We start from the raw sequence: 20953 nt of genomic DNA on the forward strand, positions 1-20953 counted from the left end.
GATTTCGGGTAGCTCTGACACGCTTAACATGACGTTAAACCTACACGGATCAAAAGAGAAAGGTATGTTTTGCTAAACTATGTTCATGCTAAGAAATCGATACCCATCATGCCCTATGTTTGTTTGTCGACACAAAATAATACTTGTTTATTTACGTCTGTGAGTAATTTGAGATTTTACAAAGTGAAGCCCAAGTGAATTTTTATTAAAAATAGCTAGTAAATACTATTTTTGAACCATTCTAAAGTGTGTTTTACTATATTATTTACAACACTAACGAATGCTCCACCTTATTGTAATATTAACTACAGTGAACTGATAAGCTAATACTGTATACTTTAGCTTTTACTATGGTAAACTGGTGTAGTGTAAGATACCTATTTCTACCTATAGTTGTCGAAAAGTACAATATGCGATCATTTGGTTATATTACTATAATAGTTGTTACTATAGCAACTGTAGAATCATCACAACAGATTAATACTTCTCTGTATAGTTCCAAAATAGTATGTTTACTATAATTATATTACTATATACTATTATTAGTATTGTTTAATTAAATCAGTTCTGTCTATATTATGATGCTCAAAATATTTTAGTTAGTACTGTAAAAACAAGTTGTGGTTTGCTTGGTGCTAATTATTGTGGTACACAAGTAAACTCTTGGGAACTTTCAACAAACCAAAAACTGTTAGCATACAAAGCAAAAACATTCATGGTTGACTAAAAAAACTAATGTTTTGGAAACCAATAATTGCGGTAAAAAAAAAAAAGTAATATTTGCAGAATAATGTTTAGAGATGGATTGCTAGCTTGCTAATCAAGATTCACAACGTATATGAAAATATTGGATGTTTCAGAAAACCAAGAATTTTGAATCACCGAATAAAAAACACTTTCCCAAACTTCTTTAACATGACTTTATTATATTCAAATAATAAAAAATGTAATTTACAAACATAATCTGACCGATAACATCCATCATAAATCAGATGAAATCAGCTACAGGAGATGGTCTAGAGAAAATACGTGAAATAGTGTTCGGTGTCAGCCAAAACCACGACAAATAAACGTGTCTTTAGTCGCAGATCTGAGATCATTTGTGAAAAACCCAAACAATTTCCATTGAGCCCTTCTTATGCTGTTATAACCAAATCAAATATGGCGGTGAAGAACATCAGTCAGCGTCTCTGGTGTCCAGTGTGGAAATCAAACGTTATTTCATTCATCCTAATCCTCTTCTTCACTCTGATTTGTCCTTCCTCTTTCCTGTAAATGGAACTTTATTGGCTACCGTTGACCCCACCGTGGACACACCGCCTGCCACTGCCGAAACTCCGCCCTTCACCAGGCCAACGCCCATCGAGGGCACTGCGGTCACAGCTGATTTGGTGATCTCTAAACTTTTCCCGCCCAGCCAGGTGACTCCACCGACTGTGGCTCCGACTACGCCCTTGGTGGCGCTGAAGAGGCCGCCGGTGACCCGCCAGATCATCCCGGGTGGAGCCGTTGGGTGCTCCTTACCGCCCTCTGCTGACAATCACAATAGTAACACCATTTTATTGCGGTATCAGCTTTTTACAACACATAAAAATTAAAATTATTGACCTCAGTACATTAATAACAGGAACGAGTTGAGAATTATCAATTCATGCTAACCTTAAAAGGAAAAACTCTGTTACATTAATTGTCTATAATTTTTTTCAGTAATTATCATTGATTATATTTAAATATTCATTGTTTCATTGTTAAATTAAAAAAAACCATCAAAGCTAAACATTTTTTTATTTTTGAAAATAATAATAAAAATAATAAATATTGAAAAAATAAAGCAGAATAAATGCAAATAAATAAATAGTAATATTAATAATAAAGAAAAGGTAAAAACAGAATAAAATGTAAACAATAATAATCAAAATAAAGAAAAATGTTTAATACAATAAATTAATTAATGAATAATAGCAAATAATAATAATAATAAAGAATGTTTAACATGTTTTAAAAAGTAGGAACAAGTCAAATAAAGTAAATAATTAGTATGTAATTATTATTAATCATGCTTAAATATTCTCAGTACTGTAAATATTAATAGTCATGATAAAAAACATCAATACAATAAATGTATATAAATAAATAAATAATAATAATAATAATAACAACAATAATAAATAAATAAAATGTTTTTAACATGTTGAAATGTCATGAAAATGGTCACATTTTAACATTATAATGCAATGAAACAATGACTTTAATTAGACACACAGAAAAACCTACGCATGCTCCAATTTTCAATTAATGCCATAATTTCTTTTCTTTGTATTTAAATATTACTAATAAATCTTTCCTGATTTATTAGTAATATTAGTAATATTTTCCTTTCTATCTGTTCTATTTGTTTCTGTTTGTAAAGTGCAAATACATTTTTAAATCAAAATCTCACCGAAATGTAAATATATTTTTGTTAATTTCCTCCGATATTAATTTAATTATTTGTCATCAGGCAAATAATGTCACTTTCTTTCAAATTCTTACAGTACAGGTGTGGGTTTCCTCCGGGTGCTCTGGTTTCCCCCACAGTCCAAACACATGCGCTATAGGGGAATTGATGGACTACATTGGCCGTAGTATACGAGTGCGTGTGTGTGTGAATGAGTGTGTATGGGTGTTTCCCAGTACTGGGTTGCAGCTGGAAGGGCATCAGCTGTGTAAAACATATGCTGGAACAGTTGGCGGTTCATTCCGCTGTGGTGAGCCCTGATGGATAAAGGGACTAAGCTAAAGGAAAATGAATGATCTTAAAAATCCTTTATTCGCCGTTTTTCAAATATTTAATTTCTTCTTTTGTTTTCATCTTCTAAAATGATGTCAAATGCAAATAAAAGAGGAAAAATATCTATTAAAAATATGCAAATAAGTAGTGGGCATGCTCATATATTTTATTAGAAGCGCTGGTGGTGTTCTGCATGAAAATGTGCATCTTTATAATATATTTATTGATATTTTAAACAAAGCTCAAACAACTCTATTCCACAAATTTGATAAAGAAAAGGAAAATAATTGAATAAATAATACAATAAATCAAACAATATTAACCGTGTGTTTAATATACAGAGCTTCAAAATGTTTAACAAGTAAATATAGATTACAATTTTACTGAAAAAATGATAATTAATAGTTCAAGAAAACAAAGAGACAAATTATAAAACTAAAAATAATAATATCAAATTTAAAACAAATCAACTGGTTTATGTAACCTGGCTAAAAACATGACAATTAAACTTTAGTTGTATTAATTAGAATTTTATACATTTTGTTTTTGCCATATTTTTATTCTTTCTGGTTTTAAATATGAAATGATGCAAAAGTGCAGCATTTAAACATCATTGCATCATTAAAACAATATGTTGACCGAAAGCAAGCCTGAAATCCCAGAACACACAAAGCAGAGCTGTATTCCCCTGATCATTCACCGAAATAGCAGCAAACCTCTAACCACAGCAGTGTGTGTGTGCGTGTGTGTGTGTGTGTGTGTGTGTTACACCAACTTCTATTACAAAAATAATCCCTCAGAAAGAGTTAAAAAGCAAAGATCACTCAAGAATAATGTTATTATAACACAGAATATGTGCATAACTCGTGATCCATATGGAGACGGCAGCCTCATTTACCTGCAGACGGCTGGTTTTGGGTGTTTTCAGCCTCCTCTCCTTCATATGTTTCACTCCTGGACTCAGTTTGTGAATTCACACTCTGAAAACAGACAAAACTGAACAATAAACACAGATTCTGTCTGGAAAATAACTAAACATTCCCTCGTGACCAGCGTTGGGGGTAACGCAGTGCAAGATAATAATATTACTTTCCTAAGTAAGGAGTGAAGTAACTATAAAAAAAATTAAGTGATAATATTTGAGTTACTTTTAGTTGAATTAATCAGCTTTTTAAAAATACATTGCTGAATTAATGTTCACTCGTACACTCGATGAGGACAGAAACCAAGATGGCAGAGCACTGGAAGTATTCTTATTTTGAACACATGAAGAAAAGGGGATTATAATCTCAATGCACACTGATTTTACAGCACTAATAAGACTTAAAACAGCAAACACATTGCTTTAATCTGTTATTAATCTGTATATACGGCATGTAGAGCACTGGGAGTTCCTAGAATATAACATTATCCTACATTATAATCATTTAATGGGTTTTTAAAGGTAAATGAAGGATATAAAGTGTGTTATAAATTAAAATATAAAAAAATATCAAGAAATAAAAACCCTGCAAGTTGTTTAAGAGATCAAGCCACAGCAAGGTAAGAAAAAGTAATGTAAAAGCAACTCAAAATTAACATAACATATTGCTGAAAATAAAAAAAAGTAAATAAGTAACGCAACTAGTTACTTTTTTACGGCAGTAACTCAAAGTAACGCATTACTTAAAGTAACTTTCCCTAACACTGCACTTGACAGACAATAAAGTGTTACTTATCATATCATATAACTTAAAACTATTTAAAAATTGAATTAAAAATGATGTCTTGCAGTCAAACTTGGAAACATCCTGACACACATTGAATAGATATACTCAAAAACAGTGAAACGCGTGGAATATGAAGCGACGGTAACTCGTGAGAGTAACTTTAAAGCGTGTTTATCTCCTCTGCAGTGACGTGCATCAGTCATTAGTGATAAACGCGGTGTTTCTGCTCACCTTCACCATGTTTTCGCTGTTTTCCCCGCAGGTTTTATGTCCTGTTTCCCTGTCAGATGTGCGGGAATCATCGGTGTTTTGCTGCTGCTGCGACGTGGCGCTCAATGCAGGATGCAAATCTAGCGCTACTACGCCGAAGGCCCGCCTCATGAATATTAATGACGTAACGGGACGCTCGCGCTGCTTGATTGGTTCGAACGGAGGCGTTCTTAGGCTATGAATAATTACTGTGTTACTTTATTGGAAGCGTCGTGGAAATAAAGTGTTAATATTCATGAGCTCAGCCTTCGCCGTAGTAGGATTGGCGAACTCTGGATCTTACGTCACAAGAGATGGTGAGTCAACTTTAAAAACTGTTGCTTTATCTGAAGGTTTTTATGGATGATTTTCATTTATATATGGACCATCTTTAGTGTATTAATAATAAGAAATGGCCAGATATAGATATAGTAGATTAAAGTTAATTGAATAGTGAACTTGCTGTCCATGTTTACTAGTGTATTTATGAGTATATAATGTTTAATATATACGTGCATTGTCGAGATATATATATTAAAGCTAATTAGTTTTTTTTTTATATCTGAAATGTAAAAGTAACATAGAATTTTTATTTTTATTTAATTTTATTATGTCTTGTTAGAATTGTATATTTGTTGTCACTGTCTGTTTTAAAAAGGTAAAAAATAATGCTGGCCTTTTTACTTGCAAAAGCTCCAAAAGGTTCTGGTTAAAGATACAGAAAATTAAAAGATATAGATATAGTTTTTTTTTTAATGCTAACCCCCCCCCCCCCCCCCCCCCCCCCCCCCCCCCTTAAAAAATAAATAAATAATTATAGTTGTTTTATCCACTAACAAAAATGTACTTTTTAATTGAAATTGATTCTCTGCTTAAAGCTATGTGCTGATTAATTAATAATTAGTAATAATAATTAAATATTAATAATAATTAATGATTTCTTTTTGCAAAATGATATAAGCTTTTATTCCTTTTATTTATATATTATTTGTACGTATTAAGAATTGTATACTTGTTGCTGATGTTTATAATTAAAAATAGTGAATAAATATATAAATTATTTATAAATATTTTTAAAGTGTTGCTTAATGCCCTAAAATAAAATAGTGATAAATTATTGATCAAATGTCAATTTCTGCTAAATGTACAGATAATAAAAAATAATTCTTCACTTTTACTTCTCAAAGAAGAAATTTAGTTTTAAAAAACTATTTTCAACTTACATGATAAGAAAACAATTAGGACTTGGCATATTTACATAATTATTTCCCAGTGATGAGTTGCAGCTGGAAGGGTATCCGCTGTGTAAAACATATGCTGGATAAGTTGGTGGTTCATTCCGCTGTGGCAACATAGTTAATTTATTTACATATTTAATGGTTCATTTTTGTTTGTTTTAGATATTCTTACCTGTATTTTGAGTACGGATTTAACTATATTATATTCTGTTTATTGAAGTGAAAAAACTTGAAAGTTGCTGTATCCTAATATATATATATAATAAAGGTAAACATTTAACACATTTAACTTGGATTTTATAGTTTTAATACTTCTTTCCACTTATTATTAATGTGTAACATTCAGTTTTTTGTCAGAAATAATAAAAATAATATAATTTTATACTAGATTTATATCATTTCCACATTATTTTTCTTGTATTTGTTGTTATGATGTACAATGTTTTCTTTCATTTTAATAATTTGTGGCTTTTCAACACATTTGTTCCCTCTTTTTTAAGCTACAGCAAATCCTAACGCACACTAAGCATGCTTTATTTGTGGTTAAAGTGACATAACCATGTTTGTTTTTTGGCATTTTGTTTAACATTTGTATTAGCAGAGTATTACCAAAACCGTTTGTGTATATCACAGTTTAACTACAAATAAATATGTTTTATAGTGTTAATTGTAATCAAATCTTTAAAAAATGTTAACAAAATTGCCACAATTTCATAAAACAAGCAAACTAAAGGTTATATTTTGTGCACAATGTACTTGCTAAAGAGTAAATGAATTAGTGAAATGTGTTGATGTATTTATGTCATGCTAGATCAATCATGACCACAATATTTTCCCCACAAAGCATTTTCCACAAAAGCTCATATAATGCAGTTTGATCATTTGCATAACATCGACATGTGTTTAATGTGCATCAGAAACACTTCATACTTGCATATTTACTTCACAAACTCTGTTCAATGTACACGATTCTCTCCTGAACACAGAAAAAAACACACACACTAGCAAAACAAAACCAACAAAAGCAGCCAATATGGTTGTGTTTGACAGATTAATGGAGTTCAGATGCTTTCTGAGAGTTCTGTTCATAATGACGGAGGATTCCGGTGAGTCTTTGTGCATTTGTTTATGCAGAAATGCATCATGAAGGCTTCTGGGTCGTGATCTGAAGTAATACATTCATCTGATTGGCCGTTGCTCGAATCACATGATCTCTCCGCTGAGCTCTGATAGAGTCTCTGGAGTCCAGCTGCAGGGGCGGGACTTATGGTCTGAGCCGCCATTGAAACGCTTGGAAGTGCACTTTGACTCCGCCTCCTCCAGAATGCCCTCCTCCTCCTGGAGCTCACGCTTAAGCCCCGCCTCCATCGGGTCATCTGCTACATCTGTGAGATCATTAAAATCAGTCAGAAAAAAGTTATATATACTGTATATATATATATATAAACACACACATTAGTGCTGGGCAAAAAATCATACATCGTTGATTAATCATACATAGCTAATATATAGGTATATTATCATATATAATAAGGTATTATTGAGCAAATATTTATTTATGTGTTAAATATATATGTATATGATAGGAATTATATATACATTTGAATATCTATATACATTTTTTTTGTATAATCTTGTTTTTATTAGTGCTGGGAAAGGATTAATCGCGATTAATCACGTATAAAATAAACAGGTTTTTTTTGTTCAACAAAAATTTGTCCTATTTTACCTCGCGTGAGTTCTGCGGTCATCTGCTGCTCTGTCCGCACCTGACGCATCAATCCCAGGTTCCTCTGGCTGGCCTCGATGTGGCTCACAATGGGCCGAGGATAGTCTTTACCTGCGCGCGCGCGCACGCACACACACACACACACACACACACACACACACACACACACACATCACTAAAGCAGTTTTCGACAGTCGCAGTGGTCAGTTAGTGAACGTTTAGCATCTCTCCATACCGATGATGCAGCCGGCGCTGAGCTGAACATCTTCTGGTGCTTTCCACGGCTCGTAAATATACTGAGAGGGGAAGTTCTTCAGCACAGGTAAATACTTCCTGCAGATCAAATGCAGGATATCATGAATATTAAACTTTTGTGGGCGTGGTAGTTTGGCAACCTAACATCATGAATATTGAACAGAGGTGGGCGTGGCAGACTGAATGCAGAATTTCATAAATATTAAATGATGGTGGGCGTGGCAAATTAACAACCTAAGATCATGAATATTGAATAGTGGTGGGCGTGGCAGACTGAATGCAGAATATCATAAATATCAAATGATGGTGGGCGTGGCAAATTAACAATAGAATATCATGACTATTGAATAGTGGTGGGCGTGGCAGACTGAATGCAGAATATCATAAATATCAAATGATGGTGGGCGTGGCAGACTGAATGCAGAATATCATTAATATCAAATAATGGTGGGCGTGGCAAATTAACAACCTTACATCATGAATATTGAACAGTGGTAGGCGTGGCAGACTGAATGCAGAATATCATTAATATCAAATAATGGTGGGCGTGGCAAATTAACAACCTTACATCATGAATATTGAATAGTGGTGGGCGTGGCAGACTGAATGCAGAATATCATAAATATCAAATGATGGTGGGCGTGGCAGACTGAATGCAGAATATCATTAATATCAAATGATGGTGGGTGTGGCAAATTAACAACCTAACATCATGAATATTGAACAGTGGTGGGCGTGGCAGACTGAATGCAGAATATCATTAATATCAAATAATGGTGGGCGTGGCAAATTAACAACCTTACATCATGAATATTGAACAGTGGTGGGCGTGGCAGACTGAATGCAGAATATTATTAACATCAAATAATGGTGGGTGTGGCAAATTGGCAACCTAACATCATGAATATTGAACAGTGGTGGGCGTGGCAGACTGAATGCGTGGTAGATTAGCAACAGAACATCATAAATATTAAACAGTGGTGGGAGTGTCAGATTGACAATAGAATATCATGACTATTAAACAGTGGTGGGCGTGGCAGACTGAATGCAGAATATCAAATGATGGTGGGAGTGGCAAACTGGGAACCTAACATGAATATTAAACATTGAGAGGCGTGGTAGATTAGCAACAGAACATCATGATTATTAAACAGTGGCTGGTGTGGCAGATTGACAGTAGAATATTATGAATATTAAACAGTGGTGGGCGTGGTATATTAGAATGGCTCTATTAAAAATATATAATGCAGCAGCATTCAGGTTCAGTTTATAAGTTTGACACCCAGTGGTTGAATCGGGTATTGTAGTTCAAATTCAAAATTTGGCCACTCCACAAAAACACAGGTTGCCAGATTGACAACACCAACATGAGAGGGGTGGTTGACTATTAAGCCTAAACTGTGTCCTATCTACACACTACGACACGTGACAAAAGGATTTTTTTCCATGTTAAAGTAGCTTTTTCCAAACATCACCTGAAATGTCTAATATTAGACATAGTGGACAATTTCTTGTGGCTGAACAACAGCATAAACTACTATGACAATGATCACCTCAGGTACTGATTATGTGCTGTTTGCAGTGTTAAATGCTACCAATGTGAGTTTACGTTGCCAGATTTTGCATACACTTCAAACGGCATTGGGTGTGGCAAATCAAGCCAACTTATGAATATTGCATGAAGTAGGCGTGGTCTCACCTCAGATACTCTCCTTGAGGGTCAGTTCGACGGCCGAAACGCACCGGACAGAAGATCCTGGTGTATTTGTGGAAGAACGCACTAGCGGACAGCCACATCCAGTTCCCGGCGTTCACACTGTAGTCTGCATCCAACAGGAACTCCTCGAACACCTGAGAACAGACACACCTGAGTGAAACACCTGTACACATGACCCTAACACACACATTAATACAGCTTGTTTGTCTCTTGCTGTTTGAAATGGTTTCATATTTCACAATAACACTTTCAACAATCCACATTAGCAAAACTTTCAAAAATGCTTCATTGCATATGCCAGACCAGTAGAAGGCGATGTCACGCTGTTAGTATGAGTACAACAGGAAGTGAAGACTTGCCGTTGGCGGCTCGTGTCTATGTAATACTAGCTGTTAAATTGTGTGTGTGGTAACATTTGTTAGCATGGATGGAGCTGTATGGTTGTGTTAGCATTCTGTTAGCAGTTCAGGACTGAGATGTAGGCGTGAACATTAGCATTTGTTAGCATCACAGGCTGGAGCCACATGTCTGTGTTAGGATTTGTTACCATCTCAAGATGGAGCCGTAAGGATGTGTTAGCATTCTGTTAACATTTTAGGACCAAGATTAATGTGTTTGCATTAGCATCTGTTAGCATCTCAAGCTGGAGCCACATGTCTGTGTTAGGATTTGTTAGCATCTGAGGATGGAGCTTTATGGGTGTGTTAGCTTTCAGTTAGCATTTCAGGACCAAGATGTAGGTGTATGTATTAGCTTCTTTCAACATCCAAAGATGAGATGAAGCCACATGTGTGTGTTGGCGTTTATTAGCATCTCAGGATGCAACCGTATGGGTGTGTCATCATCCTGTTAGCATTTCAGAACTAAGATGTAGCTGTATACATTAGCATCTTTCACCATCTCTGGAGGGAGATGTATGCGTGTGTTAGCCTCTTTTATCATCTCAAAATTATAGCTACACGTGTGTGTTACTGTCTGTTCACATCTCAGGATGAAGTGACATTTGTGTGTTAGCATTTGTTAGCATCTTAGGATGGTCTTTCGGTTTTATTAGCATCTTAGGATGAAGCTGTGCATGATTTTGTAATCACCTGTTAGCATCTTAAGTTGTATGTGTGTGTTGATGTTTGGAGCTGTACTTGTGTGCATCATTAGCATCTGAGAATAGAGCCGCACATATATGTTAGCATATATGTGTGTAGCGCTGCACCTTCATGCCCTCCTCCCAGCTGATCCACAGGTCTCCGCGGGTCAGGAAACAGGCCACGGCGTGACGCGCCAGATGATGGATCCAGCCCTCCTGCCGTAGCTGCGTCATGATAGCGTCGATCCAGGGGAAACCCGTTTGCGCCTGCGGTGGAAGAAAACGTTACTGTCACCTATGGATGGTGGGAAAGAATAATGTATTCATCGATGCATCACGAATCTTTATCTTTTTAGGCTTAATCATATCTTCTTAATCATTATCTTTTCATACTTAAATGTATGTCAAAATTAAACGACTTCGAGGTTTCGTTAGAATGCGACTCACTGATAAGCAGAGATTATAACACTACAGTATCATTACATCCTTAAAGTAAGAAATAATCACATCGCTGAATGACATCCTGAATGAGGCAGTGTTTGTTTTGTGGCAGAGGTACGCTGTAAATGGCTGTTGTCATAACGATCATGGTAGACGCCGACAGCGCACGTGAACCTAGCGCGAGTTAGATCAGGCTAGCTAAACTGTAGCCCCAGTTAAAATGAAACAACTCCTCATGGAAATGAATGCCATGATCATGTTACAATGTACAACCTAATGGCGTCTCTAAAGGTCAGTGAGAGGCTACATCGCTTCAGTTAAGCAAGGTAAATAAAAAAATAAAGTCAGGTAAATGAAAAAGCTCGAGTTTATCGTGAAGTTCGGGATGATTCCCCGACCTGATGTCGCTTTAGATTGGTTGTTATTATCAGCTTTTTCCTCCCCTTACGATTCACGGATTTTTTGTCTTGTCGTCAAACGTGAGTCTTCTTTTACTGTTAGCTGTTGCCATTTCATTATAGTTTAATCAGACAGACAGACGCCCGTATGGATGAAGACGTAATCGCATCCCGTCTCTACTGTGGATCAGTTGCTATTCAAATGAGTGTGTGTGTGCGTCATGCATCACAAACCAAGATTAATTCTGATTGGATATCTTCCAAAAACATCCCTCAATCACATTCTCGTCTTGTTTTTATTAGTCAACGAAAATGTCAGTATATTTTTATTATAGTTGTCGTCGCATCTCTTTAGTTTTCGTCTAGTTTTCATCAGTAAAAACCTGTTCGTTATTGAAATTAACACTGGTTGAAAGCTACGACTGCTTTTCTTTTCATATTGTGATACAGTTCCTGGGGAAACGGAATATTAAATGAGAAATCAGTGGGCGTTGCTTGTTTTTTCTACTGCAAGCTGATTGGATGTAGTAAAGTAGGCGTTTCATTCAGAATGGAGAAAAGGGTTTGGGGAGAGTTATTACATCCTAACAGACTCCTCCTCCTCACCATTTCTGTTTGTTGTCATAGAGATGTCGAAACTGACAGCTGGAGGGGCGTGTTGAATCAAACTGTCAGAATCAGATCGTCCCTAAATATTCCTGCCACAAAGAACCAACCCAAAAGTGTGCGGTTCTCTTACGCTTCTCCATTTCTCCAGCCGCTCGGGATCGTGGTACCAGTCGATCTGCAGACAGATGCCGTTTCCCTCCATCTTGGTGAAGTTTGGCGTTGCGGAAGCGACGGTGTAGAAGAACTCGCGCCACAACACCTGACCCTGCAGAGACACCGGCGGCAGAGAGTGGTTCTTCGACTGCAGGGGGAAAACCACAGGAAAACTCAATCAGGCATGTGATCAGGCGAGGAGGACAAGAAAAGGAAGATGAGATTTATTTGCCTTGATTTTTGGTTGGCTATAATGCCAAAATCTTGTGAGCTGCTAAACAATTGTTTCAAAGCAATGACAATAAAATTCTTTCCGTTTCAATATCCATAGGTGCTAATAGGAGCCTGCTTTATAGCAAAGTTTCTGAGATAATCATTTTAAAGAGGCATATCAAAAATTGTACCTAATAAAAATGGATTATTTCACTCAAGATTTGGGGTTGCTTCATATTTATTTACTAGTATCTAATTATTAGCTTAGCATCATGCTAAAATTAGTCTGTATTACGATTTGTGTATTTTGTTATTTATTAGTTATTTTTGTCATTTTGTTATTATTAGCGATGTTAGCTTAGCAATGTGCTAATATCACTCAGGTGGAATCAAGCAAGGGTTAACTATAAATATACTGCAAAAAAAAAAAAAATAACTCGTAAAAAATACACAACCTCACACATTAAGTGCAGATTTTTGTATTAGCTTAGCAACATGCTAACATTACCCTGCTGAAAAATCCAGCTTAAGCCAGCCTAAGCTCTTTGGCTGGTTTTAGCTGGTTGACCTGAGCCTGGTTTTAGAGGGATTTTGGCCATTTCCAGGCTGGTTTCCAGCCATTTCCAGCCTGGTCTTAGCTGGTCAGGCTGGAAAATGACCAGCTAAATCCAGCTAAAACCAGCTTGACCAGCCTGGTTTAAGCTGGACATAGCTGGTTTTGGCTGGTCAAGATGGTTTTAGCTGGTCATTTTCCAGCCTGACCAGCTAAGACCAGGCTGGAAATGGCTGGAAACCAGCCTGGAAATGGGCAAAACCTCTATAAAACCAGCCTGGTCAACCAGCTAAAACCAGCCTAGGCTGGTTTAAGCTGTTTTTTTTTCAGCAGGGTAGTGTCTACTTCAATCAACTAAGGGTAAATATACTACAGATCATCAAAATATACAAGCAATCTTAAGAAAATACACAATTTTAACCAGTATTTGTGTGTTTTTGGTAATTAGCAATGTTAGCTTAGGAATGTGCTAACACCACTCAGATGGAATCAACCAAGAGATGTCTATAAACATGACAAACTTTTAAAAAACATTGTTTTAACTTATTTAAAATACACCACCTCACGCATTATGTGTACATGTTTTTATTAGATTAGCAACATACTAACATGCTAACTGTACGTAACTGTTATGCATGCTATTTGTTGTGTGCATCTAATCCCTGATGAGTCTCAACTGTTAAGCCTGGTTTATACTTTGGCATCGAGTGATCAGTGTGACCCACAGCGCATGCAATGTGCGTAGCTGTGCGTTCATACTTCTGCGCTCTGTTTCTGTTGCTTTGCAATAACACTTCCGAAACGCTAGTTGGCAGTAGGGTGTATATGTTCCTCTGTGTCGAGTTTCTTCGCTGGTGTTTTGTTTTTTCTGAACTCTACCTTAATGTACATGTGGCTCAAACTCGCTCATTTTGAGGCAGGAACAGGTGGACGTGCAGCAACTTTAACCATAAGGTAAACACAAAACAACACTTTCCATCTGGAGCTCCTTCATGGGACTCCACACTTGTAAACAATCGCTCCCATCGGGGTCATACAGCTCTCTGTCCCGCACACACTCATCAGCACTACCAAGCCGACCAATCACAGAGCTCGCGCTGCGCGTTGTTGCGACGTGTATTTAAATTTTTTGAGAGGTGTGTGTTAGTGACGCCGACGGCCACGGCGAGGGCTATGCGTCCACGCCTAGGCCGCGACATAGCACAAGCGTGCCCTTGACGCAAAAGTATAAATCAGCCTTTAGCATGGTGCCTATGTAGTCGTCACACCAGGGTGTGGGAGCTGCTGTTTGAGTGTGTGTACCTGTGCGTAAATGCTGTTGAGTCTGTGGTAGAAGGTTCGAACAGAAAGGCAGCCCAGACTCAGGTACGGGCTCAGACCAGTGGTGCTGGGCAGCAGAGAGTTGGGGATGGTGCGCGGCTTGGAAAAGTTCACCACCCAGCCCTGTAGACACACACACACACACACACACACACACACACACACACACACACACACACACACTTATCAGTATATCAGTACAGGCCTTTCACCAGCAGAAACCTGGTGCTAGTGTTGGCTCTTTAGGGCTGAGGCAATACATCAACGCATTTGCGATTCGTGGATCGTCTCTATGATTAGACTAGTGTTTAGCTAGTGTTATCACCAGACGGTGTTGTAGGCTAGTGTTTAAGGATGCTCTAGGCTAGTGTTTAGAAGCAGACGGCGCTCTAGGCTAGTGTTTAGCAGCAGAGGGCGCTCTAGGCTAGTGTTTAACAGCAGACGGCGCTCTAGGCTAGTGTTTAACAGCAGACGGCGCTCTAGGCTAGTGTTGAACAGCAGACGGCGCTCTAGGCTAGTGTTTAACAGCAGAGGGCGCTCTAGGCTAGTGTTGAACAGCAGACGGCGCTCTAGGCTAGTGTTTAGCAGCAGAGGGCGCTCTAGGCTAGTGTTGAACAGCAGACGGCGCTCTAGGCTAGTGTTGAACAGCAGACGGCGCTCTAGGCTAGAGTTGAACAGCAGACGGCGCTCTAGACTAGAGTTTAACAGCAGAGGGCGCTCTAGGCTAGTGTTTAACAGCAGACGGCGCTCTAGGCTAGTGTTTAGCAGCAGAGGGGGCTCTAGGCTAGTGTTTAACAGCAGACGGCGCTCTAGGCTAGTGTTTAACAGCAGACGGCGCTCTAGGCTAGTGTTGAACAGCAGACGGCGCTCTAGGCTAGAGTTGAACAGCAGACGGCGCTCTAGACTAGAGTTTAACAGCAGACGGCGCTCTAGGCTAGTGTTTAACAGCAGACGGCGCTCTAGGCTAGTGTTTAACAGCAAATGGTGCTCTAGGCTACTTTTTAACCGCATTGTAGGCTAGTTTTTAACCACAGATGGTGCTCTAAGCTAGTTTTTAACAGCACTGTAGGCTAGTTTTTAATAGGTGCTCTAGGTTAGTGTTTAACACCAGATGGTGCTGTTTAACAACAGACTATGCTCTAGCCTAGTGTTTAACAGCAGATGGTGCTCTAGATTAGTTTTTAAAAGCAGAGGGCACTCTAGGCTAGTGTTTAACAGGTCTGTAGAGTAGTTTTTAACAGCAGACAGCGCTCTAGGCCAGTTTATAATAGCACTGTATGCTAGTTTTTAACAGTAGATTGCATTCTAGGCTAGTTTTTAATCAGCAGATAGCACTCTAGGCTAGTTTTTAACAGCAGACAGTGTTCTAGGCTAGGCATGATTTATCTAAGCTTCAATGTTTATGAATTATGCTAGGTTCACACCAAACGTCTAGTATTCTTGGGATGTTTATCACCTCAAACATATTTTCTGTTTGAGTTTAATTATTTCAGTTTGCGCAGAAGATGAGGTTGAGACAAATTCCGCACTCAGTGTCGCCTATTTTCTCTCGCTAGCATTGACTCAGTATTGTATTAGCATTATCGCTGGTTCAGGCTGCTCACCTGACTCTGGAAGTGTTTCTCGAGCCGCTGCAGGGCATAAGTCTCTCCACCGGGCCACAGCACCTCCGCCTCCGCCTGCAGACCCAGATCAGCCAGAGAAGGCACAGCGTATAACCGATCCACATCCACTGGAGTCACACACCTCCTGCAAACAGCACACACACAATCTCCCATCATGCTCTGCTGCGGTCTCCGTCTACACACTCTTGGCAGGCAAAAGCTCCATCTGTTCGCAGGCGGCAGTCGTGAGAGGAGCGTCAGACACAACACAACCCTGAAAACCTCCCCGCACGCACACACAGTCGCTCGTATCGCCCACACACAAACACAGACGCTCGTATCGCCCTTACTGGAAGTCCTCGATGCTCACATCCCGCGCCGGTTTCTCTGGTTCACCCAAAACTGACAAAACATGCAGGAACTTCTTGTATGTGAGCGGCGGAGAGCCTCCATTGGCCTTCACGATCCTGGAGAGAAACAAACAGGCACATTAACACACTCAGACATGCTTTTCTGAAAGCATTGGTTCACTTACAGAATTTTTCTGGACATTTACTCTTCTCATCTAAGATGTTCGTTTCATTTTTCAGTGGATAAGAAATTTATTTATTTTTTATTTAAACAAGCAGCATTTTTCTCCATATAGTGGACTTTTATAGTGGTCTGAAATTTCAAAACTGCAAATTCAATGCATTTATTTTTTTATTTGACTTTTTTTTAAGCTTGCATCCCAAAGCTAGTGCCAGATGAGCCTTTGTTATTAAAAAGAATATACTTAAAAAAATAATAATCTATTGTTTCTCTAGATGAGACTCTTATTACTCTTTGGTGAAAAAAAGGTATTTGTGTCATTATAAGGCCGAAAACATGGCATTACTACTATAAATGTCAGAGCATGTGGCGTTACTATCCGAAATAAGGTTAAATACATAATAATGATGTAGTAAATATAAAAAAATTAGTTTTTATCATCATGTTAAGTTCCAAAATATGGAATTTTCATTTTAAATGTAAAAAAATGACATTAAAAACATGGTATTTCTATAAATTTATGGCCTAAACGTTGTATCACTATGGTAAATGTCAAAACACATGCCATTAATATCTAATTAAGGTCCAAAACATAGCAATGCTGTGGTAAATGTAAATAAAAACATCATTCTGCAATCATGAGACGGTCCAAATTTAAATTAAAATGGTAAACATCAAAAAACATGCTAACAGAAACATGGTATTTCCAAAATTATAAAGCCCAAAAATGGTATTGCTATGCTAAATGTCAAAACATAAAAAAAAAACATGTTGGTGAATTATTATGGTAAACATTTAAAAAAACATGTTGGTGAATTTTTATGGTAAACATTTAAAAAAACATGTTGGTGAATTATTATGGTAAACAAAAAACATGTTGGTCAATTATTATGGTAAACATAAAAAACATGTTGGTGAATTGTTATGGTGAACATAAAAAAACATGTTGGTGAATTATTATGGTAAACATAAAAAACATGTTGGTGAATTATTATGGTAAACAAAAAAAACATGTTGGTGAATTATGTTGGTAAACATAAAAACATGTTGGTGAATTATTATGGTAAACATAAAAAAACATTTTGGTGAATTATTATGGTAAACATAAAAAAACATGTTGGTGTCGTACCTCTTGACGTCATACAGCGTGTGCGATACACACGTGTAAGTTTGCATTTCATTTTCCTGCGCCAGTGTCTGTATGTCCTGGTCCATGCTTGTGTAATATGGCTCTACTTCAGTGTCGTAGCTGATCTGTGTGATTCCCCACTGCGCTACGAGCTCCCGCAGGACGCTAGCTGTTGACCCACACAGGACAAAAAGTCGCGATCCAAGCGCCCGCAGACGAGCGTCCAGATCCTCTAGACTCTGCAGGACGAATCGCCAGCGTAACGCACCCATGCGCATCACCCCCTGCAGGAACACACGGTCCAGGACATACACTGGATAGAGCACAGAGGAGGACGCTAGCGCCCCCAACAGGCTGGGTTTATCATGCAGGCGCAGGCCTTTACGAAACAGATGGATGGTGCGGTGACTCATGGTGACCGGCTTTCTCCAACACGAAAACACTTCAGACGGGCTGAAACAGAACAATGAACTTTAGTTAAATGCTATAAGGCTCAAAACATGGTGTTAGCATGGTAAATAAAAAAAACATGCTTTTGCTGTCATGATAAGGTTCAAAATTGAATTACTTAAAAAAACATGCTATAGAAAACATGGTAAGTTCCAAAATAAATAGTATTACTATGGTAAATGTAAAAAACATGCCATTAACATTGTAACAAAAACATTGTAATACTGTGCTAAATATTAAAAAAACATGTGTTTTCCATCATTATAAGGACCCCCACACATGGAACTGAATCAACAACAATTGAAACATGGTATTGAAAACTTGGTATTTCCAAAATCACTAGCCACAACACGGGTATTACTTAAGTAAATGTCAAAACACATGGGATTAAAATCATAATAACATCCAAAACATGGTGTTAGTGTGGTAAATAAAAATAAAAAAAACGTGCATTTATCATTATGAAATGGATAAAAATGCATTACAGTGATTAATGTCAAAATACATGGCTTTACTATCATGATAAGGTCTAAAACATGGTAATACTGTGGTATACGTAAAAAAAGAAACATGCTGATAAGTTTCAAAATTGAATTACGTCAAAAAACATGCCATCAAAAACATACTGTTTGCAAAATTATAAGGCCCAAAAATTGTGTTACTATGGTATCATAGTAAAGTCTGAAACATGGTAATAATATGGTAAATATAAAAAAAACTGCTTGCCATCATAAGTCCAAAACATGGAATTACATCAAAAAATAAAAACATGCTATCGAAAACATGCTATTTCCAAAATTGTAAGGCAAAAATAGTATTGCTATGGTAAATGTCAAAGCACATGGCATTAACATTATAATAAAACATAGTTTTTGCCATCATGATCTGGTTCAAATGGTATTATGACAAATGTAAAAACATATTCCATTAACATTATAAAAAGGTCCTAAAATAATGGTAAAACATAGTAAATATGTGTTTGCCATCATGTTAAGGTCCAAAATATAGAATTAAAATGGTAAACTTAAAAACAAGAGATGAAAAATCTGAAAACATGGGGGTAGCTTGTGAAAAAAGATCTAAAACACAACATTAATTGGACTTAGGTAAAGTTGGTTTTATATTTGCACATTCGTTCACTGACATGCTTCCTATATTGTTTACTATGGTACTTTGAATATTCTGCCTGAAATCACATGTAAAAATTACTTCAAAATAACATTTAACACCATTTAATTGATGAAAAGTGTTGAACTCTGAGAGTCATTGGCAGCTAATATGATTTGACAATTTAGAAATAGCAAAGAAGAATTTTATTAAATTATACTGTTAAGGTGAATGTACGAATACGTAAATATATAACCCACTTTACCTCAATATTAATTGGTATAAAAAAATGAAATGATATTTAAAAAAATAGGACACCAGGATGATATGGTTCATGGTATTACTGTAATACATTAAACATGATACAAATAATATTATCATCATACATGTGAAAAATATGGCATGTTAAGTTTCATGGCATTTATTATAGCAAATTTTTAAAATATGAATATGTCACTGCCAACATAAAAACCTAAACAAAGCATTATTATGATTGACGTCAAAAAACATAGCATTGGCATCATGACATGGCGTTCATATGGTCCAAAATGTTGTATTACCAAGGCAAACAACTACAACAACAAAAAGATGCCAGCTAAAGACACTATTAAAAACATAGATACATGTTTTCCATGGTAAATGAGCCAGTTTTATGTCTTTATTGATTTTAAAAGCCCATAAATAAAGGCTGTATAAGGTTAATTATATATATATATATATATATATATATATATATATATATATATATATATATATATATATATATAGACTATAATTATTTTATACAAGACACAGCAGTTCTGGTCCTTGAATATCGCCACTTGAGTCATATATAAACATAAACACGGTAATTATGTACGACAAAAATGTTTAGATGTATATACGTTGCGTTATTATACAGCTCATATATATATATATATATATATATATATATATATATATATATATATATATATATATATATATATATATATCAACGCTAACAATGACATATTTCACATTTTCCCGGTTTGTTTATAAAGGTCAAAATTTCCACCAACCTCCAGATCGCCTCAGGCAACATCCATTAGGACACTAACACCAATTAAAAGTCAAAATCCCAACCTTAGTGTTTACATATAATTTCTAGTAACTCAGAAATGTTTACAAGACGATCGTTACATGACAGTACACACGCTATCCGCCTAGCACAGATCCCGCACGTACGACATGATCCCGCCCTCTCACCGCCTATTGGACGAGCACATCCATATGATACTGAGATCTAGCTTCTGATTGGTCAATTTCACAATACTCGGCGTATGATTGGACGAAGCGACTGTAACTCAAATGTAAAGTGATCGTCGTTATCCATGTTTATATATGTATTGTGATGAAGATATAAACTAAATATGAGTATTTTTAACGGTGTCATTTGAGGTGTCCGGATTAAAGGAGTGATTCGGCGTCGTGTGAAGTCCCGGGCGTGACCGGGATATGCTTTATTATGTAAATAGGTCAAACTAAAGAATTTAGGTCAAATCCCGACCTCTAGTGGACACACACACACACAGAGACACACACACACACACACATTGAGTAAATTAATTTTAAAAAATGTTACAAACTTTAGTTAAGTTTGCTAAGTTACTTTTAATGTGAAAGTGTACGATGTTTGCTATTTTTGAAGCTCAAGAAAGGTTTAAGATTGTATT

General features: G+C 36.7%; 2 protein-coding genes across 3 annotated transcripts; both read right to left on the reverse strand.

Moving 5' to 3' along the window:
• Positions 1-906: 906 nt before the first annotated feature.
• zgc:153675 (uncharacterized protein LOC768179 homolog) lies at positions 907-4875 on the reverse strand. Of its 2 annotated transcripts, none has more exons than XM_056447241.1 (3): positions 4711-4875; positions 3669-3750; positions 907-1530 (listed from the first exon to the last, which is right to left on the reverse strand). In XM_056447241.1, exons 1-3 carry the CDS (start codon positions 4858-4860, stop codon positions 1244-1246), a joined length of 519 nt encoding a protein of 172 aa, XP_056303216.1. In that variant the 5' UTR covers positions 4861-4875; the 3' UTR covers positions 907-1243. The 2 variants fall into 2 exon arrangements, with proteins under 2 accessions (XP_056303216.1, XP_056303215.1); XM_056447240.1 differs by having other exon boundaries at positions 907-1533.
• Positions 4876-6839: 1964 nt separating this feature from the next.
• Positions 6840-20473, reverse strand: cry4 (cryptochrome circadian regulator 4). The gene is made up of 11 exons (XM_056447721.1): positions 20300-20473; positions 17703-18155; positions 16393-16509; positions 16043-16187; positions 14421-14561; positions 12330-12500; positions 10878-11018; positions 9650-9801; positions 7931-8028; positions 7696-7806; positions 6840-7351 (listed from the first exon to the last, which is right to left on the reverse strand). Exons 1-11 carry the CDS (start codon positions 20320-20322, stop codon positions 7170-7172), a joined length of 1734 nt encoding a protein of 577 aa, XP_056303696.1. The 5' UTR covers positions 20323-20473; the 3' UTR covers positions 6840-7169.
• Positions 20474-20953: the final 480 nt, after the last annotated feature.

The sequence above is a fragment of the Danio aesculapii genome, chromosome 22, assembly GCF_903798145.1.
Source record: "Danio aesculapii chromosome 22, fDanAes4.1, whole genome shotgun sequence".
Classification (NCBI taxonomy): Eukaryota; Metazoa; Chordata; class Actinopteri; order Cypriniformes; family Danionidae; genus Danio; species Danio aesculapii.

Bases quoted from the DNA above. Each gene is read 5' to 3' on its own strand.
- zgc:153675 (XM_056447240.1), bottom strand. From the start codon at position 4,860: ATGAGGCGGGCCTTCGGCGTAGTAGCGCTAGATTTGCATCCTGCATTG. The intron at 3,751-4,710 runs GTGAGCAGAAAC...GTCTGTTTTCAG, and splicing joins ACAGCGAAAACATGGTGAAG to AGTGTGAATTCACAAACTGA. The intron at 1,534-3,668 runs GTAAATGAGGCT...TGTGATTGTCAG, and splicing joins CCAAAACCAGCCGTCTGCAG to CAGAGGGCGGTAAGGAGCAC.
- cry4 (XM_056447721.1), bottom strand. From the start codon at position 20,322: ATGTTGCCTGAGGCGATCTGGAG. The intron at 16,188-16,392 runs GTAAGGGCGATA...TGCTGTTTGCAG, and splicing joins GTGAGCATCGAGGACTTCCA to GAGGTGTGTGACTCCAGTGG. The intron at 14,562-16,042 runs GTGAGCAGCCTG...GTGTGTCTACAG, and splicing joins AGAAACACTTCCAGAGTCAG to GGCTGGGTGGTGAACTTTTC.